The following is a 25526-nucleotide window of genomic DNA, read 5'->3' as shown; positions in this document are numbered from 1 at the left end:
TAAGAGCCAGGTGGAAGCAGGTGTACCTGGGGGGGGGGCGCGGAAGAATGGTTCCAGATATGATCCCCTTCTGGTGCTGGCAGGGACCAGTATCTTCGGATTTGGAGACTGAGTTATTCCAAGGCTAAAATTTTTGCACTCTTGTTCTTGGGTCTCCATCACTTCCATTGATGATTTAGAGTTTCTTTCTAAAGTGTAAGTTTCTTTCTTGAGTGACTACTACATACTAGGAGCAAGGATATCTTATTTAACCCTCACAACGACCTCAAGAGACAAGTCTTCACCATTTCCATTTCAGAGATAAGGAAACAGGCCCGACAAAGTGGAGGATCTTGCCCAAAGCAATGAAAACTTGGACTACCTTTACCATAACATGGGAAATCTCCTTCTGTCTGATATAAGAAGCCAATCAATACCTTTCAACTGGGACAAGAGAAAGGAATCTGCTCTTATCACCAGTGCTTTCATATAAAAATTAGGCTTTCATGTAAGTCTAATTTTCCTCAAAAATTTAAGGGGCTCTAATCCTCGCTCCTCTATTCTTAGCATGAGAGCTTGGTCCAGTCCCTCTTTTCTCTTTTCCTGTAACTTAAAATTGTGAATTTGTATGAACCAAGCCTCAGGGTCCTTTCCCGCACTGTTTTTTTTTTTTTAATGTTTATTTATTTTTGAGAGATAGCTTGAGCAGGGAAGCGGCAGAGAGGGAGAGGGACAGAGGACCGAAAGGGGGCTCCACGCTGACAGGAGAGAGCCCTATGCAGGACTCGAACTCATGAAACGCAAGATCATGACCCGAGAGGAAGTCAGAAGCTTAACTGACTGAGCCACCCAGGCACCCCTCCTTTACTGTTCTGACTGCTATAACATTCCTGTGAGACAGGAATGAACATCCATTTTTCAGAGGAAGAATCTTAAATTTTGAGAGGTCAATGGCTTGCCCAAGGTCACACAGGGAGGAACGAATGTAGGCAGAGATGTCTGAAACCTAGAGCATCCTCAGCTCAAGCAGGGGGTCCTTCTGAGAGTGCGGTTACCCAGAAACCAGGATGCCCTGCGTCCAAGCGAAATAAAAAGGTACCCAGCCTCGGCGACGTTAGCGCCTGGGCTGGTGCTGCCCTCCAGCGGTGGGACCACGTAAGCATAGCCCCCCGCCCCGGCTCCAAGCTGAGGGCACTGGGAGCATGGTGCTTGGAGAATCGACCAGCCCAGCCTAGCTCCAGTAGGTACTAGTTTATTTTTCACGAGACCTGTTCTAAGACCTTTATGCCCCCCAAGACTTTTCACAGAACTTTGAGGCAGCCTCGAATTTAATTACGAATGGCGGCTCGATTATAGGTAAAATGCGGCACCTTCTGCAGGCCTCAGTCTCCCAATCTGTCAAATGGGCATCTGAAACAGCTGGGGCCCAAGGGGACAGCGAAAGGAAAACGTTCCCGGCATCGTGTGCGACACCAGGCAAACGGCCTGAGTCACCGCTGTTAGTTGTATTTTTCCATCTCCTAGGCGCCCCTCCCAGCCCGCACGGTTTCGGTGGGTCCTACAGGAAGCGCCCCCGCGACGCCGGGCTTTACACGCCCTGGCCACGCCCTCTGCGCGCCGCGCGTTGGCTCCGCCCACAGGAGGATCCGCAGATTCGCTAGGCCAGCTCTTCAGAATTACTTGGGCCTCTCTATACCAGGCTGGAAATTCTCATCGGCCTCCGAGAGCAGCTTTGGGCTGTAGCCATTTCTCCGGGGTCGAAATTGGGCATTCCCCAAGCTCTGCTAGTAAGAAAGATCCGGGAAAAGTGGCCAACTCTGCCAACGGGGCTTGGCTAACCAGGCATTATTTTCTTGACTCCACCAAGGCGGGTGAAGGGAGGCGACAGCTGAGGCCAGGACCACAGGACCTGTGGCGAATCTGCAGCCTTTCAGGCCTTTGGCCGCACAAGGAAGGGGCAGGAAAGAAGAGCAAAGGAGCGCGCATCCCATCCACCGATTCGCCCCGCCCGCCTGACGAATCTGCGCCTGTTCAACGCGCCACTCAAATCTCCCCAGCTCTGGCTGGCCTCCTCCCCTCCGCCCCGCCCCCTTTTCCTCAGGGATTAGTCGCTGCTTTCGTCGCCGCCGATTCGTCAAGGACCCCAGGCCAGAGCAGCTGGGTAGTCGTGGTGAAGCCCACTCTCCGGGGAATGCGGCCAATCTCCAGGCTCCCTGGGCCGCAACTCTGGAGCCTTAAAGGGCGCCGGCCGAGGCGAAGCCGCTTTCCTCGGCCCCGTGGGTCTCCCGGCGGCACCCGTGGCGAAAGTGCGAATGTAGACGCTGTGCCCGCTGGGCCTCGCGCAGGTGGCGGTGGTGTTTGGTGCGCGCGCCGGGGAGGTGGTGGTGGGGGGGCGCCGCCGCCGCCACCGCTGCGGGGCCGGGTCTCGCGCTGCCGCCGCCGCCGCCGCCGCCGCCTCGCGCCGCTGAGGTGCCGCGCGGGGTGGGGGGAGGGGGAGCCGCTCGCCACGAGCGGGTGAGTGAGGCCTCGCCGCGCGTGCGCGGAGATGGGGGGGCAGAACGCGCCGGGGCGGGAGGAGAGGGCAGCGGCGCGCGTTCCCCCCCCCCCCACCCCCCCGCCCGGATTCGGGGCCGAAGCCGGGTCTCGAGCTCGGTCTCGCGGTGTTTCCAACGCCCCGAAGAGGTGCCACCTCTTGGCCAGAGGATCGGGGCGCGGGGACGCAAGCGGGTGTGTGGGAGCGAGAGCCGGGCTTGGCCCGGGCCGCTGGCCGGTGAGGAGGCGGGAGGGGGCGGGGCCTGCCAGGGGGCGGGGGAGGGGTCTTGCTCTGAGGCCAAGTGGGGCGCGCGCTAAGCAGAGCGGGAAGGTAAGGGGGCGCGAGATGGGCCTGGGGGCCTGAGGGGAGAGTTGGGAGGTGGAGAGAGAATGGGGTGTTGTGAGAGAGGGTACTTGGGGGAAAATCTGGGGGAGCCACGGGTCATGGTGAGGTGTGGAAACTGGGGTGATGAGCGGACCTGAAGTCTGGGCTGGTCGGTGAGGGGCAGCAAGGGGGTCAGGCCTAAGCCCTGAACCCCCTTGCCTATTCCTCCTTCCTGACAGTGTAAATGAGCAAAGATGGATCAGGAAGGTGGGGGAGATGGGCAGAAAGCCCCGAGCTTCCAGTGGCGGAACTACAAGCTCATCGTGGATCCTGCCTTGGACCCTGCCTTGCGCAGGCCTTCTCAAAAGGTGTACCGCTATGATGGAGTCCACTTCAGTGTCAACGTGAGTGCCCCAGGCCTTGTCATCTAGGGAACTCCAGGCCCCATTCTCCTCTGTTACCTCTGTTCAGCATCCTGAACTCCCATACCCATAGACTGCCTTTCTTAAAAGTGTGCAACCAGAACTCAGCTCTTTTGCATGTGAGTCTCCAAATGAGCTTCCTAGAACTCAACAGTTTCACCTTGAGCTGTCTTTCTGTTCCTGCTTTCATTCCTAGGACTCAAAATACATACCAGTCGAAGACCTCCAAGATCCCCGATGCCACGTCAGGTCCAAAAACAGAGACTTTTCCCTCCCAGTCCCTAAGTTTAAGGTATGTATCTGCTAGACCCTGGTGTGGTGGCCCTTGGGAGGTGTGGAGGATCCATCCTGGCAGTTTTTGTCTCAACATAACCTGATAAAAGTGGTTTTCCTATGAAAGGATCACAACCAAGTCTTAAAAGCTCGGAGGCTGTGAGACTGAGTTGTTCTGGAGAGGAGTTGTGTTTATCTTCTAGAAAGTTATAGGTTAGGTGTCTCAAGCAGGAGTGCTAACTTCTTGAAGGATGAAGTAAAGGCACATTTCTTTGCTGTACCTATCACTGTGTAGTCCGTGTCACAGCATGACAGTGCCCTGGTGTGATATGCCAGTTTCTCAACAATTAAGGGTAGCGACAAGGCCAGGAACGCCATCCTTGGAGTTCTCTGCTCTTCACCCCTCGTTTGGTGCCTTGATCCATCTTGTTTCCTCAAAGTATTCCTCTTTCCCTGTGTAGGCAGGATACTCATCAGGCCTTGGACTGGCTCTTGAAAACTGATGGGTCTTGGTTTTCTTCACTAACTCTTTATTCTTCTTTATTAAATAAATATTTGTAAGGTTTCCACTCCATTTTTTTCACTTTGTGTATTCTCCCTGGACAGTCTCTTTCACATACACGATTTGGATTGTTACTGAGACATGGTGATTTCTAAATTTCTGTTTCCAGCCAAGATCAGTCTCTTGAACTCCAGACTTTTATGCCTGGTAGAGGGACAGCTCCACCTGGAGGCCCCACAGACATCTCAAACTCAAGAGGTTGAAAAGAAGTTCTCTTTACTCCTTCATCCTGCTTTCCTTTCCATTTCCCTTTTACTGATGAATGGTAATACCATGTACTTAGCTGCACAAACTAGGAACCTGGGAGTCATCCTATGATTGTTCTCTTTTTTATTACATAATCTATCACCAAGTCTTGCTGATTCTTTTCTAAACACATTTCCTTTTTATTTTAATTCTTTTGTTTCCATTGCTGATTTTCTAACACAATTTCTGTATTCATTTTATGGGGTTTCTTGCCTCCATTCTCTTTTCCCATTTCATGCTCCACCACAGATGGCTCCTGCCATTTGTATTTTTTATTTGGCTTTTACATTATTTTTGTTGTCCATGTTTTTGTGCATTGGCACATATGATTATAGATTTGGCTAAGCCTCATCTCCTGCCTTGATGCTGTATATCTGTGTTCTACTATATACGTTTTGCAGTTTCTAGAAAATGCCAAGTTACTTTATAGTTTCATGCCTTAAGTCCTTGTCACCTCTTGAACTCTTGTTACCCAAAAAGTCAAATAGGAGTGACACCATCTTTGTGAATTCTTCCTTGCCTCCACTCGGAACAACGCTTTTCTTCTCTGGGTTCCTAAACATCCTGTCTACACTTTTGTGAACATTTGTGTCACAACAGTGACTACGTATATATGTCTTGTCTGCTTTCCTGAACAAGAATCTTTTTTTTTTCATCTTTGTATTTCTGTTGCCCAGTCCATGGTAAAAGCTGAACTACTAAATTATTTTCTACAATTAATTTCTTTGACGTATACTTATTTCTCAGTTGTACGTTTCTTTTCCTGATTTCTTGTATTATTCTGTGATGAGAAGAACTCAGAGCAGAGAGAGGTCAGACTGACGTATGTATCACCTGTTGGAGCCCCTCTTCCCCATTCCTTTGCCCGTGTTTCCCAGTCGTCTCTCTCTGAACCAAGTTCCCAAAAGGCAAAGGAACAGTAGTCAGTATTGAGACCCCAGACTCAAGACTCCTGTCTTCTCCACAGCTGGATGAGTTCTATATCGGACAGATCCCTCTGAAGGAAGTGACTTTCGCGAGGCTGAATGACAATGTGCGGGAGACCTTCTTAAAGGATATGTGCCGAAAGTATGGTGAGGTGGAAGAGGTAGAGATCCTTCTTCACCCCCGTACTCGCAAGCACCTGGGCCTGGCCCGCGTGCTCTTCACTAGCACTCGGGGAGCCAAGGAAACAGTCAAAAACCTCCACCTTACCTCCGTCATGGGCAACATCATCCACGCCCAGCTCGACATCAAAGGTGAGGGCTCTCTTGCCTACTGCCTAAGGTTGGGTTCCAGCAGAGACTTTATATGCAAATGCCTGTTGGGGCCAGGTGAATGATCAGGTTCATGATTCCTCATCTGCAATTCTTGGAGCCACATGTGTTTGTGAAATCAGAATTTTACAGAGGGATTGTGGTTTTTATGTGTTTCGTGTGTGTGTGGGGTGGGGGGTCCTTGGCAAGGTTGGGTAGCATCTTACAGTCTAGCATGTAACATGTTTGTAAGAAAACATATGAAGGGTTATACTAGGTAGCATCAATAAAACCTAGTAAATAGCCTCAGTTCAGATCAAGTTTTGAGACGAAATTCAAAAAAATGTTTGGTTTTAAGTTTTGGGGGGTTTTGAAATTTTGGATCGAGAATAGGGACTTGTACAGATAAGTGAAGCAGTCTGGGTTTCTGTGTTGAGAAACAGTAGGGAGGAGTCGGGGACTGTAGAGTACACTGTCATCTGAAGGAGATGGCTATTAGTTGGTATTAGCCAGTTTGCACTTGGGAATGAAAACTACTGTTGCCAAATAATGTTTTTATATTAAGCCAGGAATCTAGGTTTTTGTGTGAAATCTCATTGTTTTTAAGTGCTGAAAATCCCTTCCCCCCCCCCCCCCCCGCCAAATTTTTAAGTGATTGTGTAGGGCAAATAAAACACAACTGTGGCCTGGATTTAGCCCTCAGGCTGCCATTTTGCAACCTTTAGTTTGTAGGATGAAGAGCATGGTGGGATCTAGCATCAGACGACCTGGGTTTGAATTCCAGTCTGCCACTGACCAACTTTGTGACTTTGTGCAGGTCAATTTTCTTTGAGCCTATAAAATAGGGGTACTGATGCCTTTCTCTCCTGGTGATTATCCAACTTAGATTACTAATTTATGAGTGAAGATGTTTGATTATAGATTGTAAAGTGCCGTTCAGTATGTTGTTGTATCATTAGGTAGAGATGAGGTAGGAGGTCCCAAAGGTAGAGACAAGGTAGAAGACCTGAAATCCCTGAACTCAGGACTCCAAGAAATTATAGGAAACTTGAGGCCTGAGAAAGAAATGGGAAAGCCAAAGAAGGAAGGAGTTGTTTCTTCCATCTGACTCTTGATGGCTCCCATTTTCCTCCCTCCAGGACAACAACGAATGAAATACTATGAACTGATAGTCAATGGCTCCTACACCCCTCAGACGGTGCCCACTGGGGGCAAGGCGCTGAGCGAGAAGTTCCAGGGCTCTGGTGCAGCCACTGAGACGGTAAGAAGCTTGTTGCCACAGCCCTAGCCACGTGGGCACAGTGCCTGGGTGCCAGGAACAGTATTTGGGAGGTTCGGGACTTCCATTAAGGATGGCAAGAGCCAAGAAAAGATGCAGAGATGCTTTCAAAAGACAGGGAACTGAGGTTCTTGGTTTGGGGAAGGGCAAGTTGTTGTATGGTACTTGATGTCTTCTTTTCTCCGTGCTCTACTTTTGCCCTCTAGACTGAATCCCGCCGCCGCTCCTCCTCTGACACGGCTGCTTACCCGGCGGGCTCTGCTGGGGTGGGCACTCCTGGCAATGGCACCCCCTGCTCCCAGGACACAAGCTTCTCCAGCAGCCGACAAGACACCCCATCTTCCTTTGGCCAATTCACCCCTCAGTCCTCCCAAGGAACCCCTTACACATCTCGGGGCAGCACCCCCTACTCTCAGGACTCTGCCTACTCCAGCAGGTGCAGAGTAAACACTCTCTGGGACCCCCCAGATTCTGGGAGTTGACACTAGAAAGAAGAAACCTGGAGTCTCCCTAAAAGGGAGTCGGGAGTAATTTGTCCTGGTTTCTCTTATGGATTCAGCCAACAGAATCCCTGTCCACAGGGAACCCCCTGTCTAGCTAGAAACCCAACAGATCTTCCTTTGGGGGCAGTGTCAAGGGCGCCTGGGTACTGAGAACCAGGACACTAGGGTTTGGTCCTACAGAACTGAACCTAGCTAACTCCTGCACTCTTTTCTCCAGCACCACTTCAACCTCCTTCAAGCCTCGGCGGTCAGAGAACAGCTACCAAGATTCTTTTTCCCGCCGCCATTTCTCTGCATCTTCAGCCCCCACGACCACCTCTACAGCTGCCTCCGCCACTACTGCAGCCACTGCCTCGTCCTCCTCCTCATCTTCCTCCTCCTCTTCGTTGTCCTCGTCCTCTTCATCCTCCTCTTCGTCCTCATCCTCTCATTTTCGTGGTACTGACTCAAACTACCCAGCGTACTATGAAAGCTGGAATCGCTACCAACGCCATGCTTCCTACCCTCCCCGCCGCGCAACTCGGGAGGAGCCCCCTGGGGCATCTTTTGCTGAAAATGCAGCTGAGCGCTTCCCACCTTCCTACACCTCCTACTTGCCCCCTGAGCCCAGCCGGCCTGCTGACCAGGACTACCGGCCTCCTGCCTCAGAAGCTCCACCCCCGGAGCCTCCAGAACCTGGTGGAGGCGGGGGTGGGGGAGGGCCCAGCCCTGAGAGAGAAGAAGCTCGGACCTCCCCCCGCCCAGCCTCACCTGCCCGCTCCGGCTCCCCAGCCCCAGAGACCACCAATGAGAGTGTGCCCTTCGCTCAGCATAGCAGCTTGGATTCCCGCATTGAGATGTTGCTGAAGGAGCAGCGCTCCAAGTTTTCGTTCCTGGCCTCTGACACAGAGGAAGAGGAAGAGAACAGCACCACAGGCCCTGGGTCTAGAGACATAGGGAGTGAGGTGCCTTCTGGGTCAGGTCATGGGCCCTGCACGCCCCCTCCAGCCCCAGCTAATTTTGAGGATGTGGCACCTACAGGGAGTGGGGAACCAGGGGTTACCCGGGAGTCTCCCAAGGCCAACGGACAGAACCAGGTGAGGTTGGGGTTAGCCAGCAGAGATGACTGGGATCTGGGAGGCAGGGTTGGGTCTGGTGGGGTGGGGGAGGGAATTAGATAAGAGAACAGGGATTTGAGGAAAAGCCCATGGAAAAGGCAGAAGTTTCATGTGACCCTCTGCACTCCTACAGGCTTCTCCGTGCTCTTCGGGAGAGGATATGGAGATCTCTGATGATGACAGGGGCGGTTCACCCCCTCCGGCCCCAACACCCCCCCAGCAGCCTCCACCCCCTCCTCCACCACCCCCTCCTCCTCCTCCCTACCTGGCTTCCCTACCCCTTGGTTATCCTCCCCACCAGCCTGCCTACCTCCTCCCACCACGCCCTGATGGGCCACCACCCCCTGAGTACCCCCCACCTCCTCCGCCACCCCCCCACATTTATGACTTTGTGAATTCCCTAGAGCTCATGGATCGACTTGGGGCTCAGTGGGGAGGGATGCCCATGTCCTTCCAGATGCAGACCCAGATGTTAACTCGGCTCCATCAGCTGCGGCAGGGCAAGGGATTGACTGCTGCCTCAGCTGGCCCCCCTGGTGGGGCCTTTGGGGAGGCCTTCCTCCCATTCCCACCCCCCCAAGAGGCAGCCTACGGCTTACCCTACGCTCTGTACACACAAGGGCAAGAAGGCCGAGGGGCATACTCCCGGGAGGCATACCACCTGCCTTTGCCCATGGCAGCTGAGCCCCTGCCCTCCTCCTCGGTCTCTGGAGAAGAGGCCCGGCTACCTCCCAGGGAGGAAGCAGAGCTGGCAGAGGGCAAGGCCCTACCGTCAGCAGGCACCGTGGGGCGTGTGCTGGCCACCCTAGTCCAAGAGATGAAGAGCATCATGCAGCGAGACCTCAACCGCAAGATGGTGGAGAATGTGGCCTTTGGAGCCTTTGACCAGTGGTGGGAGAGCAAGGAAGAGAAGGCCAAGGTGAGGGCCAGTGCTTGGGACTAGGGAAAACCTGGGGCTCCATTGGAGGAAGTAGACTTTTGGCTTTTCCAGGCTACACAGCTCAAAGTAAAAAATAGAGTCGATCAAGGCAAGTGGAGAGAGAGACTGTGTAGCCACTTGATGGGGCACAGTGGTTGAGCAGGAGAACTGGGGCAAATGGAACAGTAGGAAAGCATAAGTTTGAGGGGCCTCTGGGTGGTTCAGTCGGTTAAGTGTCCAACTCTTGATTTTGGCTCAGGTCATGAGCTCAGGGTTGTGAGATGGAGCCCCGCATTGGGCTCTACACTGGGCGTGGAGCCTGCTTAAGATATTCTCTTTCTCTCTCTCTCTCGCTCGCTTGCTTGCAGAAAAACAAAACAAAACAAACATAAGCTTTAGAGTCAGAGGAGCTTTGTTCTAGCTCTACTGTTTGCATGCTTCTGACAGACGAGGCCCTTAAGTCTCTCTGGGCTTCAGTCTTCAATGTGTCCATCTGTAGACTAGGAATAATAAAGGGGGATGGACTCAATGAGCAGACTTGGAAGAAATGTCTGTACGGGGGCTGGTGCAAGGGGGGTGTGGCATAGATCTGTGTCAAATAGAGGAGTGAGTAGATGCATTTCTGTATTCCTGGGACCTGGGAGTAGTTCTCAGGCAGGAGGCAGGAGGGAACGCCTGGGTTCTGGGGCTCAGTCCCCCTACTGCCCGCAGCCATTCCAGAACGCAGCCAAACAGCAAGCCAAGGAGGAGGATAAAGAGAAGACAAAACTCAAAGAGCCAGGCCTGCTGTCCCTCGTAGACTGGGCCAAGAGTGGGGGTACCACGGGCATCGAGGCCTTCGCTTTTGGGTCAGGGCTGCGAGGGGCCCTGCGGCTGCCTTCTTTCAAGGTACCCAGAACTGGTCTTGCCTAGTAGGGAGGAGACAGCAGGGTGGGAGTTCCCTTCCTTGGGGTAGGGGTGGTTGGGAACCATGAGAGTTTGAGTTCTAAACAGGCTCCGTCTCTTTCGGCGCCCCAGGTAAAGCGAAAAGAGCCTTCGGAAATTTCAGAGGCCAGTGAGGAAAAGAGGCCCCGGCCCTCCACTCCAGCTGAGGAGGATGAAGATGGTGAGTGGGAAGTCAGATGGAAGGAGAAAAGGGAAAGGGTGCTAGCTTCTGATAGGAAAGTAATAAGCAGAGGTAAAGGGTGAAGATGTCAGAGGGCAAGTAGCCAAGTAGAGGTTTTGGTGCAAGGTTAAATGAAAGCAGTTCTGAGATGTGTGAGAAGCTTAAGATGGGGTCATTCCTGGGTTCTAGTTGTGGTTCTTACTCTGGCGTGCTGATTGAAGTTTTCTGTATTTCAGTTTTCCCCTGTAAAATGGAAATACTTTCAACATTTAGAGTCGTAGGATTTCAGGGTTTAACAGGTCATCGGCCCAAGTTCCCCATCTAAAGCTCTTCTGCAACCTCCCTCCCAGTTTCCCTAAGTCTGAGCTATTGGTTGACAGCTTACGTGGCTAGGAAACTTCCTTACTGAGTCCGATTTGCTTCCCTGGAGACCCATTTACCTTAGTACTGTTTTCTTGGTCAGGCATAACAAGTCCTCTCCCTCTTCCACCCAACCCAGAAAAGGATGAAAGGTAAAACGGGTGCAGTATGTTTAAACTCTATAAAATGTTATAGGTAGCTCTGGGGTTTTGGGTTTTTCTCTGTTGACCTTCAGCTTCTTGTCTGTAAAATGAGGTCTGTCTTGTCGGACTGTCAGGAAGATCAGCAGTGGTGTGTGCAAAAGCTCCTTTGGGCCAGGGGAACGGGGACTGTTAACTGCTGATGGTAAATTGCTCTAACGGCCACTCACATGCACCTAGACCCTGAGCGAGAGAAGGAGGCTGGAGAGCCGGGACGTCCGGGAACCAAGCCCCCAAAACGAGATGAAGAGCGAAGCAAGACCCAGGGCAAGCACCGCAAATCCTTTGCTCTGGACAGTGAGGGGGAGGAAGCATCCCAGGAGTCCTCCTCAGAGAAGGTGAGGGGCGCCCGGTTCTTGCCAAAAGCCTACTTGCTGAGTTCCTGTCACCACAGCCACCTTCTCTCTGGGCTGGAGCCCAGGTAGCTGTGCCTCCGGGAGGACAGTTGTTCTTCTCCTGTTAGTCCCTGTTTGTCCTTTTCTTTAAGGATGAGGAGGAGGATGAGGAAGATGAAGACGATGAAGAACGTGAGGAAGCCATGGATACTACAAAGAAGGAGACAGAGGCATCAGATGGTAGGTACAGACAGAACACAGTAGAATTCTGGCTCAGGGAAGAAGGAATTCAGCTGCCTGTCTATCGCTTCCCTGAGTCCACAGAAATTTCATGCTAGATTTATTGGCCACCTTTGCCTTTCCCAAAAGCAGCTGTCCTTTAGTCCTATCCTTTGGAACGCTTGGCCCATTATAAACAGTAAGTCCAATACCCAGAACACTCCCTTCTGCTTACCTCCTGTACTGAAACTTTGCTCCTTTCTGAAGACAGCCTAGCAGAATGTACTTAATTTGCCCAACCCCTCAAGATAAGTGGTCCATGTTCTCCTGCCAGCCCTTGATAACTACCAGACCATGCCTTTCTGCCTTTGAGCACTGCTCTTCCTTTAAGGTCCAGCCACCGAACCATGCTTCCCCTTCCTCCCCTCTCCCCTAGCTGCCATCACCAGACACTGCTCTGCTCTTCAGTTGAACACCTCCTCCCTCCATATCCGTTGAGTCTTGGATATACGGTTTAGTCTTTCTTCTCATTCATTTGTTCAGAAATCGCTGTTGAGCTTCTACTGTGTACCAGGCGCTGTTCTGGGTATTGGGGACACATCTTTCATGCAACTTGTGATCAGTTGGAGGGGAGGAGGAGACTTGACGAGTGAACAGATAATAGCACCTCAGAGATACATACGTTGCAGAAGAGAAACTAGGTTACTGGGGTAGAGAGTAACGGGTGGGGGAGCTGGGGAAAGATGGGCTGTTCTAGATCTGTTGGAGAAGGAGTGCTTCTGAGAGGTGCCATTTCAGCAGAGGCCAGATGGGAGAATGATGATCTGAGAGCCTATCTTTTCAGGAAAGAAGAGGGCAGGGTCACCTCCTCTAAGGGGGCAGACTGTTGTACATCCATTTTGTCACTGCTTTCTGTCAGTTTCACCACCTCAGTGTTTCTTGGATTTGTTGCCTTCATTGTTCCTGCTGTTCTGTCTTTTCTCGGTTAGTCTTCTGCAGCAGTTTTGATTGATTACCTCGTCTTTGTTTCCATCCTTCTTCCTCCATTCCAATCCATTTTCCAGTCTGCCAATGGCATTTTCTTTTCTTCAGCGAACACCTGACCCTGTGACTTCTTCCATAAAGTCGATTCCTAGCGCCCTATTTTCTATAAGATGACTCCTCCTCTTGATACGTTAAGCCATTTATAACCTAGCTCCCATTTATCTGTTCAGCTCTATCTTGCCATTCTCCAGACCCATCCTTGGCCACCAGCACTGTCTATTCTAATTTATCCAGTTGTGTTCCTCAGACACTTCAAATTTCTTAACTTCTTACAGAATTCTTCCAGTGTATTGCCCTTTCCCAGAGGCATAAAACATATATTTTTAAAGCTTCTTTTATCCTATAGTCCTTTTTATGAGTCTGTCGTCTAGGCGGCATTTATAAGACCCACTTTGGGAAAAGCTTAAAGCAGACCGCTTACTGGTCTCCAGGTGTCTCACCTTCCCTCACCTTTGACATCCCTGTTCAGCCCTCGTGTCTGCTTAGTGTACTTTTTTTTTTAATGTTTATTCATTTTTCAAAGAGAGACTGAATGTGAGTGGGGGAGGGGCAGAGAGAGAGAGGGAGACACAGAATCTAAAGCAGGCTCCAGGCTCTGAGTTGTCAGCACAGAGACCCAACACAGGGCTCAAACTCATGAACTGTAAGATCATGACCTGAGCTGAAGTCGGACACTTAACCGACTGAGCCACCCGGGCGCCCCTGCTTAATGTATTTCTACTTGTCCTTCTTGACTTCAGCATCTCCCTCCCAGGGATCCCTTCCCTGACCGGATCTTCCAGGTAGAATCCAGGACTTCCCTTTGCCATGGTCCCCTAGCCTTTCATGTTGAGGTTTATCTCACCGTGAACAAATAGTGTGTTTATTCAACTCCTTGAGGGGTGGACTTCCCAGCACCTAGCACAGTGCCTAACCTGTCCATGGTAGGGAGTCAGTGAATGAACCCATGGCTTGACCAAGGGAGGGGTGTTCCCACCTCGCCTGATTGCCCCTTCTGGATTTCCAGGCGAGGACGGGGAAAGCGATTCGTCCTCCAAATGTTCTCTGTATGCCGACTCAGATGGTGAAAATGATAGCACGTCAGACTCCGAGAGCAGCAGCTCATCCAGCTCGTCATCGTCCTCATCTTCCTCCTCCTCATCCTCCTCATCCTCCTCATCATCTGAGTCCTCCTCTGAAGAAGAAGAGGAAGAGGAGCAGCCAGCAACCATACCCTCAACGTCCCCTCCCCCCAGAGATGTCCCTGCGCCCCTGCCAGCGCCTGTGGAAGAGCCCGAGCCAGAGCGGGTTGCAGGCTCCCCAGTCACACCTCTCCCTGAACAGGAGAAGTCTCCGGCAAGACCTGTAGGTAGGTGATGCTGAGCTGTTCATTTGGTCTCTGTTTATGTGTCTGTCTGTCTTTGTGAGAACAGTGACAGGGTTAGCAGTTTTTAATTATGTACAAGTATGTGACTTTGAAAACGAAAGTCACCATCTCCTGTCAGTCCTTCCTTGGAGACATTTATGGCCACATTCAAACTGCTGTCATGAGCGGTTTACAGAACCAGGGCAGGGTGTTTGGCTAACAAGGAAAACAGAATGGTCTGCAAGTTAATTAAGGAAAATCCCAATTTAACAAATTCCTCCTATTTTTCTTGAGTCTGTGCCTTAAATGTGTAGTGGATACTTGTAGGTGATTAAATGGACAAATAGGTGGAAAGCCACTAGTAACAGCATTGGCTTGGAACTTAATTTTATCTTTGCTTTCTTTTGTGGATTTGTACATTCAGTTATTTTATAGCACATACACATAATTTGTCCTTCTGAGTGAACTGTTCATTCAGGCAGTAGGTATTTATTTACTGAGTACAGTTGACCCTTGAACAATGCAGGGGTTAAGGGCACCAACCCCCCTGCACAGTCGAAAATCTATCCATAACTTTTAACTCCCTTCAAACTTAGCTGTTAGTAGCATACAATTAACTGGAAGTCTTATTGATAGTGTAAGTAGTAGGTTATCACATATTTTGCATATTATATGTACTACGTGCTGTATTTTTACAAGAAATAAGCAAGGTAGAGAAAAAAACGTCATTGAAATCTTAAGGAAAATACATTTATGATACCTTACTGTATTTATCAAAAGAAGTGTGTATATAAGTGGCCCCGTACAGTTCAAACCCATGTTGTTGAAGAGTCATCTGTACTTTACAGTAGGTGCAAGGGATACAGTGGTAGGCACAATAAGTCCTGTTCTCACTATCCTGAAGCTTATGGTCTGTAGGGAGAGACAGTTTAGTTGAGTAATAAATACCTAAGAAAATCTGTGGTTACAAACTGATAAACACCACAATAGAGGACTCTGAGAACCTGACTACATCTGTGGAGACATCTTTGCTGTCTTCTGTGCTGAAGCATCATTGAGCTGAAATCAAGGTAAAGCAGGCAGCTGGCATTAATGACTAGCATGTGCAAAGGCCCTGAGGGCAGAGCAAACAGCATGTTGGAAGACATAAAAGAAACCTTCTGGATGGTGGAGAGTGAGGAGAAGCTGGGGTGACTTCTGGAGAGGTGAGCAAGGGCTGGGTCGTACAAAATGGGTAGATCATACGAGGAATTTGGTCTTTATCTTGAGGGCAGTGGAATGCCATCAGAGCAATGACATGATCATATTTGTGTTCTGAAAAGAAGCAGTGCCTAGAAAATTTGGGGAGGGACCAGAGTTTGTGGAGGAAGAATAAGAGGCTATTGCAGTTAGTAAGTAAGGGAACCAATGGTGGTAACTTGGAGTAGGGTGTTCTTAGCATGGAATTTATAAGTCAGTTTTCAAGATAGGCTTCGTAAATGCATGTGGCCTTCCATACATCTCTCAGATATTACTGAGAATCTGGTCTGAGATGGACAGTGACCACATGAAGACCTCCCAGCACTGGTGCACTCTGTTCTGGTGCAGACCTCACGAGTCAAAGCTCTCATTAATCCTAAAACACCTCTCCCAGCCTCTCCTGAGTCTGTCGGTAGCAGAAGAGCTGGTGGTGGTCAGAGGGCATCAATCTCAGTAGGGTGGGATGTGGTCAGTTTTGCATTTTGCCAGAAAGATCATTCTGGCAGGAAAGGGAAGGATTCGGAGAGGTGAGGAAGGAGGTAGGGTGACCCGTGTAAGAGTTTGAAGGGATGCGGATAAGTGAAGGGCGTGAACCAAAGCAAAGGTGGTTATGAGTGAGGTGTAGGGAGTAGGAGTGGGGATGAGGATTTGAGAAATTTAGGAGATAGAACCACTTGGTCGAACTACTTTTTGGGCAGGGGAAGTCAAGGAGGAGAACCAGAATTAGGAAGAAAGCTGATGTGATACTTTAGGGTTGACTTTGACATGCCTCTGGGACCTCCAGGTAAGAAACATCCAACAGGCAGTTGGATCAGTAGATCTGGGGCATCTGGGTGGCTCAGTCAGTTGAGCGTCCGACTTCAGCTCAGGTCATGATCTCATGGTTTGTGGATTTGAGCCCCATGCTGGGCTCTGTGCTGACAGCTCAGAGCCTGGAGCCTGCTTCGGATTCTGTGTCTCCCTCTCTCTCTGCCCCTTCCCTGCTCATGCTCTTTCTCTCTCTCTCAAAACTAAAAAATTAGAAAAAAAAACATAAAGAATTAAAAAAAAAAGTAGATCTGAAGCTGTGTAAAGAACCAGTGGGCTGGAAATGTAAATACTTGGGAACAGGGCAAGTGTGGGTGTGAACATGCTCGTTGTATACCCTAGAATGATGTGATAAACCCTAGAACAAGAGAAGGGCTCGTGCCTTACCATTGTGTAAGAGACAGGTGGGCAAAGGGGAGCCAGAGGAGGCCAAATAGGAGCTATCAGCAGGATAGGAAGGAAACCAGGACGCTCAGTTTTCAAAGGGAAGGAGTGGTGTGTACCAACAGGCTGAAAGAAAGGTTGTAAGATAGGAAAAGCTTCTGCTGGATTTGGCAGTTAGGGGGTCACTAGTGACCTTATCAATTTCAATAGAGCAGATCAGACTGGAGCCAAGTTATGGGGTGTTCAGGAGTAAAGGCAGGTGACAGAGATAACCAGCCTTTTGGAAGGGTAGACTACTCTTGTGAAAAGAGAGAGAGTTGATAGGCTGTAATGAGTAATACTAACATTTCTTGAGTGCTTCCTGTGTGCCAGGCTATAGGCCTAGGACATTGCAGATTTGTCTTCTTATTTAGTCCTCATTCCATCCCTGTTACTCCCACTTTACAGATGAGGAATCTGAAGCTTAGTGAGCTGCTCAAAGTCACCCAGCTGGGATTGGAGAGACAGCAAGAGAATACAGGGTTGATGGAGGCTTAGTTTTCCAAAATAAGTGAGACTGAAGCATGTAGATACAGGGCAGAGAGGAGGAGGCAGATAGATAGGCCAGGAGAGAGAGAAGTATCTGGGGGTAGAGGGGTGGACTCTAGGTCTGATGCACATCCGTAATTGGGGAGGCAGGGAGATGTGGGATTTCATGCCTGAGGGCCTTCTGTGCATCAGACCTAGAGGGCATTTTCTGAGCTCCATGGAATGGCTGGAGGAGGAGCCTTGGGGAAGGAAGTAGAGAAGGGAGTAAGGTTGAAAAGGGACCCGGGCTTGGTTCAGATGCCCCGCTGAGACTGGGGCTCAGGGGTGAAAGAGGAGGGAGCACAAGTGGTTGGGCAGAGTCAGGGTTGGAGGTCTCCATACAGGGTGGCTGTGGCAGCTGAAGGATGTGGAAAGTGCCGTGAAAGGAGAAGACAGAGTGAGGGCCCTGCAGGCAGGCACAAGAAGGAAGGCAGCTCATTTAGGAGGACAGGCTAGAGGGAGCTAGAAGGTGGGGAATTGAACAGGTGTGGTGCCATGTGGTGAACTGAAGAGACCTGGGGAAATGTGATCAGAGGGCAGGGCGTCAGAGCGTAGGGGTCTGAGGTGGCACCATTCCAGGGATAACAAGGTCAGGTATGGGACTGGTGGAGGCTGGCTGAGGATGAATGAAGGCAGGCACTGGAGAGGGGAGAATGGGGTGAATGGGTGAGATATCAGAGTCTCTTAGGTAGGGTGCCTGGGAGGCTGAGTCAGTTAGGCATCTGAGTCTTGATTTTGGTTCAGGTCATGATCTCACAGTTTGTGGGCTCGAGCCCCGTGTCAGGCTCTGTGCTGGCAGTGTGGAGCCTGCTTAGGATTCTCTCACTCTCCCTGCACCTCCCCTGCTCTCACGCTCTCAAAAAAAGAAAAAAAAAAGCCCCTTAGGTAGATGGCAGAAATGGGAGAGGAGAGGAAGGTTAAGGCAGGTCTCTTGGCTTTTACCGAATGATAGGGATATTTGAGTTCCCAGGATGCACCTTGATAGAGGATATGTGGCCTGATGGCAAGAGAGGGCTTGTTTAGTGGAACCCAAAGATGGGACCTGGACACCCTTTAGGATTTGCCTCTCCCCCTCCCCCTCTGCCGCCTCCGCCTCCTCCTCCACTGTTTCTTCTTTTTTTTAAAAAATGTTTGTTTATTTTTGAGAGAGAGAGGACAAGTGTGGAAGGAACAGAGAGAGAGAGAGAGAGAGAGAGAGAGAAGGAGACACAGAATCTGAAGCAGGCTCCAGGCTCTGAGCTGTCAGCAGAGAGCCCGACGCGGAGCTCGAACCCATGAACCGTGAAATCATCACCCGAGCTGAAGTCAGATACTTAACTGAGACACTGAGGCACCCCGATTTGCCTTTATTCTATCTTCTGGTGTGGTTCATTCCTTTCTCCTGCAAATGGGCTTCCCCTGCTTCTTTATTTCAGCAGATGTCCACGCTGCAGAGAAACCCATTCCTATCTGAGATCCTTATTCTCAGGGAAGTTTCTGGTTGGGCTGCCTTGGGTCAGGTAGTCATCAGTTAATGATGGATGGGCTCAGGGAGTGGGGCAGGTCATGTAGCAGAAACATTGGCTTCTGGGAGTTGTAGACCAGAAAGGTACCCCAAAAGTTGTCTCCCTAAATGAAAGGTATGGCCAGGTTTCTTTCAGGATAGGAAGCAAAAGAAAAATCTATGTGAAGAAGCTGAGCCAGGAGGGGAATTTTTTCCCTCAAGAGCCAGACTTCCAGAGGGCACAGTGAGCTAGGTTGGAATGATGGGTCAGAGGCAGGGCTGCCCCAAAACAGCAGAGAGGAGAAGAGGTGAGAAGACTGGAGGACCTGGGACGAACACCCAGGACCACCCTGTGGCTCACTGCTGGCTGAGACACCAGATGCTGTCCAGAGTCTCAAGAGATAGCAGGCTGAGGACGTTGCTGGGGGTGCCTGGTTGGGGAACGTCTGTTAAGGCAGTGGACACATGTTGATCACTGCCTGCTTGGGTCAGGCCTGGAGCTGGCTGCCCTTTAGTTCTGGGAGTGTTAGAGCAAGACGTGAAACCACAGAGCCCCACTACAGGATGTCCAGAGCAGCATGGGGAGGTGGATAAGAGCACAGAATTCAACCCAGGCTGTCTGGGGTGAGCTGTGTGACCTTGGGCCAGTTATTAACCTCTCTCTGCCTCAGTTTCCTTATCTGTAAACTGGGTTTTATTAATAGTACCCATTTCACAGGCTAGTTGTCAGGAATGAAATGAGTAGTCAACATATGTTAAAGTCTTATATTGGTACTTGGCACAAAATATTAGCTAATAATCTGCCAGACTAAAAAGACTGGCACTTATGAAGCACTGGCCTTCTGGTTCTGAGAGCAAGTCACTACCAGTGTCTGAAGAAGCTGGGGAAGCCTCAAGCTGGCGTTGAGCTGGGGCTGAAAGTTGCATGTGAGCTTTCCCAACGTGCAAGAGGAGAGAAGCATTCCAAACAAAGGGAGCCACGTAAATGAAGAGCCAGGGGTCTGAAAGGCCATGCCTGTTCTGGTGGCTGAAACCTAGGAAGAGAGAGGGTCAGTCTGCAAGACAGGGTCTGCCTCAGGGAAATGTGTCTGGCTTGAGCTGTATTCAGACCCTCTGTTGGGACGCCCAACAGAGGGAAGCTGTGTCTCTGGGGGACTGGGGAGAGAACACCGCCTGCCCAAGACAATGTGTCCCCTCCCCAGGCCACCCCCCCATCCTTAGGATCTTAGCTTCACTCTCACCTTCTTTAGGGGAGTCTTGACCCCTGTGCACTTTGGCAAATCTCTAGTACTGTTTGGCATGTGGTGGGGAGGAAACAAATTTTATGCAGTGTTTTAATACAAAGATTCGGCTTTTTACATTGTATCTTTCTCACCTCACTAAACAGAGAAAGAACATTGTAGTTGAAATAACGGATACTTTAATTCAGAGCCTGGTTAATTGCATCCTCATTATACACTGCCTGGCAGAACTCGTCTTGGCCCATGTGCCTAGTCCTTGGACGTAGTTCAGTCAGTCACCACCAGTCTTGGTAAGCAGGCTACAGTCTAAGTATTTGTTTCCCTGGAGCTCCTATCCCGACTCTTCACAGTTTGGGCTGTGCCTCTGTTTCCCTTCATTGTCCCCATTGGATTATAAGCTCTGTGAGGGTTTTGAAAGTGTCTGCTTGACGTGTTTTTCCCACGCCTGCCAGAGTTGGTGCTCAGTGGCTGTTTGTCGAATCTCCTCCCGCCGCGGGAGCCCACAGTGCTGAGGACATTGCAGCCGGGAGGCAGCAGTGTGTTTGCTGAGTGAGCCCAAGTGTCTGCTGGCAGTGGGGGCGAGCGTGCAGCCTGTCAAAAGGCAGCCTGGACATGGCCTCCTCAGCGAGGCGGCCGGTGCCCTGCCCACGAGGAACCTCTTGTCTGATGACGTTGGCCCAAGTTGCTGACCCTCTCCTTTTCCCTGTGTTCTTCCTTCCCCAGGTTCCACCGAGGAACCACCTCCCAGTGTGCCCCAGCCTCCCCCTGAGCCGCCAGCAGGTCCCCCAGCCCCCGCCCACCGCCCTGACGAGCGCCCCTCCTCTCCTATCCCTCTCCTGCCCCCACCCAAGAAACGCCGGAAAACCGTCTCCTTCTCTGCTGTGGAGGAGGTGCCGGCACCAGAGCCTCCCCCAGCTGCCCCACCACAGATCAAGTCTCCTGGACCCGTCTCCCGCAAAGTTCCCCGGGCCGTGGAGCGGACCATTCGAAACCTGCCCCTGGACCATGCATCCCTGGTCAAGAGTTGGCCCGAGGAGGTGTCCCGAGGAGGTCGGAGCAGGGCTGGAGGCCGAGGCCGCTCTACTGAGGAGGAAGAAGCTGAGCCAGGGACAGAAGTGGACCTGGCAGTGCTAGCCGACCTGGCCCTGACCCCAGCCCGTCGTGGGCCAGCCGCCCTGCCTCCTGGCGATGACTCGGAGGCCACAGAGACATCAGATGAGGCGGACCGCCCGGGCCCCCTCCTCAGCCACATCCTCCTGGAGCACAACTACGCCTTGGCCGTCAAGCCGCCGCCCTCCACACCGGCCCCTCGGCCCGTGGAGCCAGTTCCTGCCCCTGCAGCCCTCTTCAGCTCCCCAGCAGATGAGGTCCTAGAGGCCCCTGAGGTGGTGGTGGCTGAGGCAGAGGAGCCAAAGCAGCAGCAGCAGCAGCAGCAAGAGGAAGGCGAGGAGGAGGAGGAGGAGGAAGAGGAGTCAGAGTCATCCGAGAGCAGCAGCAGCAGCAGCAGTGACGGGGAGGGTGCCGTTCGGCGTCGCAGCCTCCGCTCCCATGCTCGGCGCAGGCGGCCTCCCCCGCCCCCCCCCACCCCCTCCACCCCCCTCCTTCGAGCCCCGCAGTGAGTTTGAGCAGATGACCATCCTGTATGACATTTGGAACTCAGGCCTGGACTTGGAGGACATGGGCTACCTGCGGCTCACATACGAGCGGCTACTGCAGCAGACGAGCGGGGCTGACTGGCTTAACGACACCCACTGGGTCCATCACACCAATATCCTGGGCCCTAAGGCCGGCCTGCTCTGGACAGGAAGGCAGGCCCCAGGGGTGGGGGCAGGCTTCCCTGGGGTTGCACGGCTGGGTAACGTCCCCCTCAGATTGCAGCTAGCACCTTTATCTCCCTCCCTATCCTGTTCTGTCTGCCGCATTCAGCTTGGGTATTTCTCCTCTAGCTTCCGGGCCAGCCTTTTCTCTCTGTCTCCTGCCCCTTCTCTGGCTCCCCAAGTTTTTCTGGCAGAAAATGTGGGATCTGAGACTTCCTTCTCTCTCTTTTTCTATCCTCACTAAATATGCTGAGGACCTCCAGCTAAGTTCAGTCACCCTTTCCTTGGGCTGGGACTGGGGAGACAGGGGAGGGGCCCCAGGGGTCTGGCCAGTCAGGAACCCATTTTCTTCCTTAACATCCTGCACTCACCAACCTGAGCACTCCAAAACGCAAGCGGCGGCCCCAGGATGGGCCCCGTGAGCACCAGACAGGCTCAGCCCGAAGTGAAGGCTATTACCCCATCAGCAAGAAGGAAAAAGACAGGTACCTGGATGTGTGTCCTGTTTCTGCCCGGCAGCTAGAAGGAGCGGACACTCAGGTAAGGCTCTGCCCTCGTATCTGGCCCACTGGGATCTCTTCCCATGGTTTCTCCTGTCGCTTACCTCACCTCTGTCCTATTTCTCCCAGGGGACTAACCGTGTGCTTTCGGAGCGCCGGTCTGAGCAGCGGCGGCTGCTGAGTGCCATTGGCACCTCTGCCATCATGGACAGTGATCTGCTAAAGCTAAACCAGCTCAAGGTGAAGAGCAGGGACTTGGGGGAAGAGAGGCTTGGTGGGAGGGCAGCATCATGAAGTCCCCTAGGGGTGGGCATGGAGGGAGGTGAGTGGCCAAAGAACCCTCCTGCCCTAGAGGTCTGCAGGAAAAGCAAGGAGTTAGGTTGAGTGAGGCACCCAGCAGCACGGTCTGCCTTCTGCCCTCTAGTTCCGGAAGAAGAAGCTCCGATTCGGCCGGAGCCGGATCCATGAGTGGGGACTGTTTGCCATGGAACCCATCGCAGCTGACGAGATGGTCATCGAATACGTGGGTCAGAACATCCGCCAGGTGAGGCCCCGAACCCAGCCCCCAGTCAGAGGGGATGCTGGCCTGAATGCCATCCATTCTCTGTATAAAGCCCCATATGACCTCCCAGCTCCAGGACATAGTCGGTGAAGCCTGCCTCTTTCTGTTTTTCCTTCCTTCAACAGTTAGTAACGGATACTAGTAAACTAGATGGTGATGATCCAGCAAGAAACAAGACCAGTATTCTCTCTCCCTTTAAGCACCTCGCACAGTTTAGTGGAGGAAGACAGGCGCTGCACAAACAACTGCAGGAAAGGATGGCCTTCGGTTGATCAGAAAGGGGCTCAGGGAGGCAGCAGCAATGGGTGCATGGTGATGTTTAAGGCAGGAGCTGAAGGATGATGAGAAAATACCAGACTCAGATGAGGGGAAGGATGCTCCCAGTTGCCCAGCAGCACATGAAAAGGCAGGGTAGTCTAAGGAGGGCAAGGAGGTCACCGTGACATAACCCTAGAGAGGCAGGCGGAGCCAGTCTCCACGGAGCTTGGGAGCCATGTTGGTGAGCTGGGGCCAGGGGTAAGGGGAGGGAAGCTGCCGTGAAGCACCAGGCACTGGCTGCGGTGGGACAAAGGGGACAGCTAGAGACGAAGACCAGTGGGGTGCTGTTGTGGAGATCCCAGTAGGCCCTGGTGGCCTCAAGTAGTGGCAACTGGGGTAACAGAGGAGCCTGTGGGTCCAAGGTAGCTGGCGGGACCAGACGACAAGTTAGCTCTGGAGAGTCAGGGCAGGGCGAGGTGAGGCCACCTCTCAGTGCTGCTTTGAGCAGCTAGGGTAGGTCGCCTGCCAGTGAGGTGGGGAGTGAGGAGGAGGAGCGGCTCTGTGGTTGAGATGAGTTCCAATTGGCACATGTGGAGTTGCAGGGCCCCGGGGACATCTAGAGGATGACGCCCAGCAGCTCCACGGAGGTGGATTTTGGCTAGAGATGGAAGTTTGGGAGGAGTCCCCACCACTTTTCTGGCAGTTGAAGCCCTGGAAGAGAGTGAGATCACCCAAGAAGAGAATACAGGGGGCCTTATTGTGCATTTCCTGGGAAGTAGTTACTCCTCCTTGCACAGAATGTGGGCACTAATGGTGACAGGTGGCAGCCAATGGGTGCTTGTTTTGGAGAGAGAGGGTCCTGGGAGAAGAGATGAACAGGAGTCAGTCCATGAAATGGCCACTATCATCTCGGGAAGTGGCCCAGCCCCACCATACACTGGGGGCTCCACTAGGGGCCAGGCAGAGGCTCCAGGAGGAGCCAGTGGCCACTGCTCCTGCCCAGTGACCACCACAGTGGCAGCCAAAGGTGTCAGGGTTGGAGAGGCCCTATGAGGGAGGGCTCCTGGAAGCAGTGAGAGTATCATTGCCTTAGGTTGACAGCCAGAGAAGAGCTACATAGGTCCAGGACAGGTTGATGTGGCCCCCAGGGTGGTAGGTGGGTGACTGTCCCGATCCCCTTCACGGGGGCTGGTGGGGTCAGGCCTGGTCTGGCAGGGAGCTGAGGGACAGCACCCTGACTGTGGCGGCACCCCATCCTACCAGATGGTGGCCGACATGCGGGAGAAGCGCTACGTGCAGGAAGGCATCGGCAGCAGCTACCTGTTCCGGGTGGACCATGACACCATCATCGATGCCACCAAGTGCGGCAACCTGGCGAGGTTCATCAACCACTGCTGCACGGTGCGTGGGGGGCCAGGCCAGGGTGGGATGGGCATTGGGGTGGAGGGCGGCCACGGCTCACACTGCCCTCCCCTCCCGTAGCCCAACTGCTATGCCAAGGTGATCACCATCGAGTCCCAGAAGAAGATTGTGATTTACTCCAAGCAGCCCATCGGTGTGGATGAGGAGATCACCTATGACTACAAGTTCCCGCTGGAGGACAACAAGATCCCGTGTCTGTGTGGCACCGAGAGCTGCCGTGGCTCCCTCAACTGAGGTGGGGCAGGACTGGTGCCCACGCCCCTATTTATTCCCCTTGGTGCCCTGAGCTCCCAGCCCCCCAGCCTTAGTGGGCTCAGCAGGGCCCACATCCCCCCATCTCCAGATACGGGGTTGGGAGGCCCTGAGCCCAGCAAGGGAGCCTCAGTCCCTTGAGGCAACTTCTGCCTCCCCTGTCGCCCCTGCCCACCCACCCCCTAACTTTTTTTTCTTTGCGGAGAAGAAGCTGTAAATGTTTTGTAGCTGCCAGCAGCTGTTTCCTGTGGAAACCTGGGGTGCCGGCCTGTACAGATCCTGTTCTTGGGGGGCTGCATAGCCCCCTTGCTTTGTGTTAATGGGGACTTCCCCTTTGTGCCCTGCGTGCACCCCTCCCCAGTTTAGGGGGTCTCTAGGGGCAGTGGCCATGTTCTCCCCCTGGGGGGGGCTCTGTGCCCCCAGTCCTAGGGACTCCGTGCCTGGAACCCTGCCTCATCTTCTGTTCCTGCCAGACCCTGTGGGTCACCCTCCCACCCTGGTGTCTGGAAGCTCCTGCTCTGCCAGGCCAGGATGGTGGGGGGGGCGGGCCCTTCCTGTTGGGCTGGATTGTACATATGTTAATAGCGCAAACCCAACGCCACATTTTTATAATTGTGATTAAACTTTATTGTACAAAAGTGCTTGGTGAATGAATATCTTTGGGAAAGAGCAGGGTGGGGGGATGGGGGTTGAGGACAAAGGATGGGGCAAGTAAAGAGAGGGGGAAGTGGATGGCCTGAAGTGTGGGGTGGGTAGACCTACAGACTCAACCACCATTGTTCTGGGTCACCTAATAGGCTGGAATAGTCATCCAGAAATCCCCCACCAAGGTCAGCCAGAGCTGGGCCAAGGTCAGGCCTCTCTTCCCTTCCCAGAACCACAGTTACTGCTGGGCTTCTGGCATCCTGGGAAACCCAGCAAAAGGGAAGGACTGACATCATGCAGTGGGAATGAGGTCACCCCACCTGCTCCATCCTCAGTAGCCACCCGGCTGGTTCTGGCTTCCCTAGCCCC

The 25526-nt window shown here is 52.4% G+C and overlaps 1 protein-coding gene across 1 annotated transcript; it reads left to right on the top strand.

The window, feature by feature from the left end:
* The first annotated feature begins 2471 nt into the window (after positions 1-2471).
* SETD1A (SET domain containing 1A, histone lysine methyltransferase) lies at positions 2472-25137 on the top strand. The gene is given in 20 exon segments (XM_047087436.1): positions 2472-2493; positions 3076-3240; positions 3455-3550; positions 5307-5577; positions 6714-6835; positions 7060-7289; positions 7574-8432; positions 8587-9372; positions 10084-10260; positions 10390-10477; positions 11218-11375; positions 11525-11612; positions 13642-13983; positions 20425-21275; positions 21277-21469; positions 21886-22058; positions 22148-22258; positions 22443-22562; positions 24102-24239; positions 24321-25137. Coding segments are annotated over 19 exon segments (5127 nt in total). The 5' UTR covers positions 2472-2493; positions 3076-3090; the 3' UTR covers positions 24495-25137.
* The last annotated feature ends 389 nt before the right edge of the window (positions 25138-25526 follow it).

Source organism: Lynx rufus, unplaced genomic scaffold (genome assembly GCF_022079265.1).
Source record: "Lynx rufus isolate CCGP_SWC_20201006 ecotype Redwood Valley unplaced genomic scaffold, mLynRuf1.p SCAF_23, whole genome shotgun sequence".
Taxonomy (NCBI): Eukaryota; Metazoa; Chordata; class Mammalia; order Carnivora; family Felidae; genus Lynx; species Lynx rufus.
This window is presented reverse-complemented; position numbering and strand designations above follow the sequence as displayed.